This window comes from Piliocolobus tephrosceles, chromosome 15 (genome assembly GCF_002776525.5).
Source record: "Piliocolobus tephrosceles isolate RC106 chromosome 15, ASM277652v3, whole genome shotgun sequence".
NCBI lineage: Eukaryota > Metazoa > Chordata > Mammalia > Primates > Cercopithecidae > Piliocolobus > Piliocolobus tephrosceles.
In genome coordinates, this window is record NC_045448.1 from 55,888,558 (window position 1) to 55,894,865 (window position 6,308).

The 6,308-nt window shown below is 38.9% G+C and overlaps 1 protein-coding gene across 10 annotated transcripts in view; it reads right to left on the minus strand.

Annotated features, from left to right (window-relative positions):
- Positions 1–6,308, minus strand: part of CCDC88A (coiled-coil domain containing 88A) — a 133,276-nt gene that overhangs the window by 100,276 nt on the left and 26,692 nt on the right. For all 10 annotated transcript variants that reach the window (XM_023228278.2, XM_023228276.2, XM_023228280.2 and 7 more), the window contains exon 3: positions 2,689–2,797. In XM_023228278.2, the coding sequence (XP_023084046.1) occupies positions 2,689–2,797 (109 nt within the window). The remainder of the gene's footprint in view (positions 1–2,688; positions 2,798–6,308) is intronic.

The window sequence follows — 6,308 nt, forward strand, 5'->3', positions numbered from 1 at the left end:
GGGGCAAGGGAGAATCACGTGACCCCAGGGGGCAGAGGTTGACGAGGGGGGGGGAGCGTGCCATTGCACTCTACCCGGGGAAAAAAAAAAAAAACCCTGTCCTAAAAAAAAAAAAAAAAAAAAATCCAGAGACAGAAGAATTAAGTCTGCAAAGTACTGAGAGAAAAATAATTGTCAACCTAAAACTGCATACTTAAAACTATTTCATCCTAGTGCAATCACTCATGCCTGTAATCCCAACACTTTGAGAGGTTGAGGAGACAGGACTGCTTGAGCCCAGGGGTTCAAGACCAGCCTGGGCAACATAGTGAGACTCTGTCATTTTTATTTTATTTTATATTTTATTTTATTTTATATTTTATTTTATTTTATTTTATATTTTATTTTCTATTTTATTCTATTTTATTCTATTCTATTCTATTTTATTCTATTTTATTTTATTTTTTGTAGATGGAGTTTTGCTCTTGTTGCCAAGGCTGGAGTGCAACAGCGTGATCTTGGCTCACTGCAACCCCCGCTTCCTGGGTTCAAGTGATTCTCATGCCTCAGCCTCCTGAGTAGCTGAGATTACAGGTACCCACCACCAAGGCTGGCTAATTTTTGTATTTTTAGTAGAGACAGGGTTTCGCCATGTTGGACAGGCTAGTCTAGAACTCCTGACCTCAAGTGATCTGCCCACCTCGGCCTCCCAAAGTGCTGGGATTACAGGTGTGAGCCACTGCGCCCAGCCTTCTGTCTCTATTTAAAAATTAAAACAAAGAAACTATCTTCCAAAAACAAGAGTGAAATAAAGGCATTTTCAGACAAATATTCTCAAAGAAAAACATGCAGCTTGAGCCAAAGAAAAAGGGCTGGGCACATGGCTCATGCCTATAATCCTAGCACTTTGGGAGGCTGAGACAAGCAGATCACACGAGGTCAGTAGTTCGAGACCAGCCTGGCCAACACGGCGAAACCCAGTCTCTACTAAAGATACAAAAAAATTAGTCAAGTGTGGTAGTGGGCACCTGTAATCCCAGCTACTCAGGTGATTGAGGCAGGAGAATTGCTGGAGCCCAGGAGGCGGAAGTTGCAGTGAGCTGAGAGCATGCCATTGCACTCCAGCCAGGGCGACAGATCGAGATTCCATCAAAAAAAAAAAAAAAAATTTTTGGTTTTATTTATTTAACTGAACTTCTCAATAATTAATTTGTAGGGTAAAGAAAAAAACCCTAAAATACAAGACAAGAAGAGTTTAAAAGTCACAAAAGAGAATGACTAGAATTAAAACATTCTAAAGTCATAGCACTATTCCATAAAAGTATAATGATACTCATCAATTTTGGCCTTTCCTGTGTTTAGGTATAAAATGTATAATTTCGAAAGTCACCTCTGAAAAAACAGGAAGAGTGAAAAAATTTTAAACCAGTAGAAAGGAAAAACATGTAGAAACAATTATTGATAGGCTGGGCATGGGGGCTCAAGCCTGTAATCCCAGCACTTTGGGAAGCTGAGGGTTGCAGATCACTTGAGGTCAGGAGTTTGAGACCAGCCTAGCCAACATGGTGAAACCCTGTCTCTACTGAAAACATAAAAATTAACTGGACACGGTGGCACGCACCTGTAGTCCCAGCTACTTAGGAGTCTGAGGCAGGAGAATCGCTTGAACCCAGGAGGCAGAGGTTGCAGTGAGATGAGATCGCGCCACTGCACTCCAGCCTAGGCAACAAAGTGAAGCTCCATCTCAAAAAAAAAGAAAAAAATAGGAAAAGGAACAATTACTGATAAATAACCAAATTCTTCAGGCAGATTTAACAATTTTAAATTTATTTGCAACTAGTAACAGCTTCAAAGCCTATAAAAGAAAATTTGATAAATTCATCATATGGGATATTTCAACTCCTCTTTCTCAATAACTGATTGCTCAAAAGACAAATCAATAAGGCTGTAAAAGATTTGAACAATACAGTTAACAAACAAGGTTGCTCTCACTCTGCGTCCAAACAATAGGAGAATACATACTTTTTCAAGCACACAAAGAACTTTAAAGAAAACTGACAACAACATACTAGGCCAAAATAAGTAATTCTTAACAAATACCAAAGAATCAGTATTATACAAACCACATTCTTTGACCAAAAATCAAAACCAAAAAGGATACTTGAAAAATACCATGTTCAAAAATTTAAAAGCATACTTATAAGTAACTCATAAGTGAAATAAATCATAGCAGAAATTAGAAAATGCATAGAAATAATCTTTCAAAATATGCCAAACCAAAATTTATGCAACGCAGATATAACAATTCTGAGAGGCATACTGAAAGCCTCAACAATGTTCATATTTAAAAACTAAAATATGCATCCAATTCAGTTTTTTTTTTTTTTTAATGGAAGTACACTTTTCAAAGGCATAATTCAAGAAGTCGAACAACAAAATGTTACACTATGCAAGTTCTCAGGAAACTGGGACCTGATTTTTAAAACATAAAATACAGTAGTCATTTGTAACATTAGAAAATTATTAAGTGCTTGCTTAAGCCTTTAACATTCATAAGAAATAAACTATTTTATTTACTACTCTAACTCTAGCAAATAGATCAGAACCTGGCATATAATAAGCATTTAAATATTTGTTAGATGACTGATGCTAAATAATACAAAAATGTAAGTAGTTATTAAAACCCCGATTTTTAAAAAGGGCACTTACCTGGTAATAACATTTTATCTGTCTCACCAAAATGGATAGATTGTGCATTCTAAGTGAGGCATCATTATTTACTTTTTTATTTACTCTCTGACTCTCCAATTTAGGATTACTGTAAGAAATACAAAAATACTTTAAAATTACATAAAATACTACTATCAACCTATATATAATTAAAACTAATCATATAGTACTTTTTTACTTAAATAAATTGTGTGCTCATCTGCATTAACAGAGATGGTCCAAAAGGGCAGATTATTACTTTGACATGTATTCCGTGCTTCTAATTAATATAAATGCAACTGATTTCCCAAAGCAAGAACAAAATTAATTTCAAACCTAAGTCAAATGTTGCCTTTCATTGTCATGTTGCCACTCCACATTCCTGGGATGAGTAACTATTTCCTTTGAATATATAGTTCTATCACACAAAATAAATCCATTTAAAATATGGGCTAATAACCAATAAATGTTATTTCTCGTCACTGGGTAATAGGGATTATATTTGAACAGGCAATGTCCCAGAGAAATTCAAGGATAAAGTGGATGACACAGGTTAGTTAGTACTTTTTCTTGGGTAAAACTGTAGAGTCAATGAAAGCAAAGGACTCAATAATCCTGAGGCAGCAGAAACTGCAGAAGAAAAATAGTCAAGCCATCCATGGTTTAGAATGGGATATTGTGGCACCTCCACACAAGGATGCAGAAAAGTCAACAAATTGACACCCATCCAACAGGAAATAGAAACTGAATAGAAACGCCTCATTCTTTAATCTGTTCCCTTTTTACACAGTCCATTGCATTCCTAATGCCTTTAGTTCCTTCCCTAAACAGGTTAGACTCCATGGTGCTTTCTTTCCATAATTCTCAAACCTTTAGGTCTGAAGACCCCTTTGTAATCTTAATTGATGACTCCAAACAATTTTTGATGTTGCAGGCTATCTTTAATTAATACTTAGTGTGTTAGAAATAAAGACTGAGGCCGGGCGCGGTGGCTCAAGCCTGTAATCCCAGCACTTTGGGAGGCCGAGACGGGCGGATCACGAGGTCAGGAGATCGAGACCATCCTGGCTAACACGGTGAAACCCCGTCTCTACTAAAAATACAAAAAACTAGCCGGGCGAGGTGGCGGGCGCCTGTAGTCCCAGCTACTCCGGAGGCTGAGGCAGGAGAATGGCGTGAACCCGGGAGGCGGAGCTTGCAGTGAGCTGAGATCCGGCCACTGCACTCCAGCCCAGGAGACACAGCAAGACTCCGTCTCAAAAAAAAAAAAAAAAAAGAAATAAAGACTGAGTTAGGGCATGGTGGCTCATACCTGTAATCCCAGCACTTTGGCAGCCCCAGACTGGTGGATCACCAGATGTCAGGAGTTCAGGACCAGCATGGCCAACATGGTGAAACTCCATCTCTATTAAAAATACAAAATTAGCCAGGTGTGGTGGCGTGCAACTGTAGTCCCAGCTACTTGGGAGGCTGAGGGAGGAGAATCGCTTGAACCCAGGAGGGAGGAGAATCGCTTGAGCCAGGATCACACCACTGCACTCCAACCTGGGCTACAGAGCAAGACTGAAAAAAAAAAAACAGGCCGGGCGCGGTGGCTCAAGCCTGTAATCCCAGCACTTTGGGAGGCCGAGACGGGTGGATCACGAGGTCAGGAGATCGAGACCATCCTGGCTAACACGGTGAAACCCCGTCTCTACTAAAAAATACAAAAAAAAAAACTAGCTGGGCGAGGTGGCGGGCGCCTGTAGCTCCAGCTACTCGGGAGGCTGAGGCAGGAGAATGGCGTAAACCCGGGAGGCGGAGCTTGCAGTGAGCTGAGATCCGGCCACTGTACTCCAGCCTGGGCGACAGAGTGAGACTCCGTCTCAAAAAAAAAAAAAAAAAAAAAAAAAGAAAAAAAAAAAACATAGAAATAAAGACAGGACATTTCAAAGTTATATATGCATTAACTCACTTTAACAAAATACTAAACCCATTATATGCTAACAAAAATTAAACAAAAAGAACTTAGAAAACTGAGTGGTATTGTTTTACTATTTTGTGCATCTCTTTAATGTGTGGTTTAACTTTTAAAAAACAGATTCTTATCTTTGCTTCTGCATTGAATCCATTGTTTATTATTTTGGTTCAAGCATATGAAGACATTTCACTCTCTCATGTAGTTAGAAGTGGGAAGACCCTATGGATCCCCAAAAGGATCCTCCATCCACACTCAGAGAACCACTGCTTCAAAACCACTGTTTGCTTGCCACCACTCCCAACATCTTGATTCTTTCATCCTTTGACCGCATTCTTAATCCCCAACCTTGGATCAATTCAACCACTTATGCTGAGATTACTCAAGGGACTAGTTGAGAAAATAATGCAATCAAACTAAGCTATTAATAAAATAGGAAGGGGTAGCTATTACAGAAAGGAGGAAGATGCCTTCTTGCCATAAAAAACTAGAAAACTGGACAAAGCACGAAAAAACTGTTTTCAGACTTTGGACAGCAGGTAATGCAAGATAAGGTTCTCTCTAGTAAGGCAGAGAGGTGCCTTCCAGAATGAGGTATGGGAAAATGGGTAGCCCAAGTCTTGTTGAACTTGAGGAGCCAAAGCTGGAGTTCATGGATGCTGAACTGACTGACACATTCAGAAAAGAATACCAAAGAAAAGGGAGCTACACTAACAAAGAGCTCCAAAAATCTGCCTTTAAGATTTTGGCTGTGGCTTCACACAAGTATGGATGTAGTGGCTCATGCCTGTAATCCCAACACTTTGGGAAGCTAAGGTGGGAAGAATGCCTGCGGCCAGGAATTCAAGACCAGCCTGGGCAACATGGTGGGAGCCTGTCTCAAAAACAAAACAAACCAAAAAACCAACAAAATTTTGGCTAAATACTAAATTGTGCATGTATAACCTAAAACTCAACAAGGCTAGGCAGAGATCAAATACAAGAAAACTGTAAGCTAAACAATTCTCAGAGCTCACAATGTAAAGAGAGAAATTTGAGTTCTGACAAGCAGAGTTGAGTAGACTTAATGAACGTCTAGAACATACAGCAGAGACCGCACGAGAGTCATGTCTTAGAAGGAGGACTAAATCAGCAGATGAGTAAAAGCTATTCAAGAACCCCACCCCCAACAAAACAAGTCTTGAAAGGATCATGCTGATTGCAAGTAACTTGACAACCTGCCAAAACAAAGTTCGTCACTCTAAAAGGACAAGGTCCAGACACTCCAAAATATAATCATTACAATATCCAGCATAAAATTAAAAAAAATGAATAGACACAAAATATCAGGAAAATGTGATCCATAACCAGGAAAGAAAATGGAAACAGTCAACAGAAACAGACCCAGAAATGAAAAAGATCACAGAAATAACAGACAAGGACTTTAAAAGTTATTATAAACCTACAAAAGGATTTAAAGAAAGACATGAATGTTAAGCAGGAAGAAACGTAAATCATGTTTTGAAAAACTCAAATGGGACTTCTAAAGCTGCAAAATACAACTATTTGAAATGAAAAATTCACCACACGACCTTAACAACGGATTAGAAACTATACAGCAAACGATTAGTGAACTTGAAGACATTACGGTAAAAACAATCCAAAGCAGCATGGAGAGAGGGGG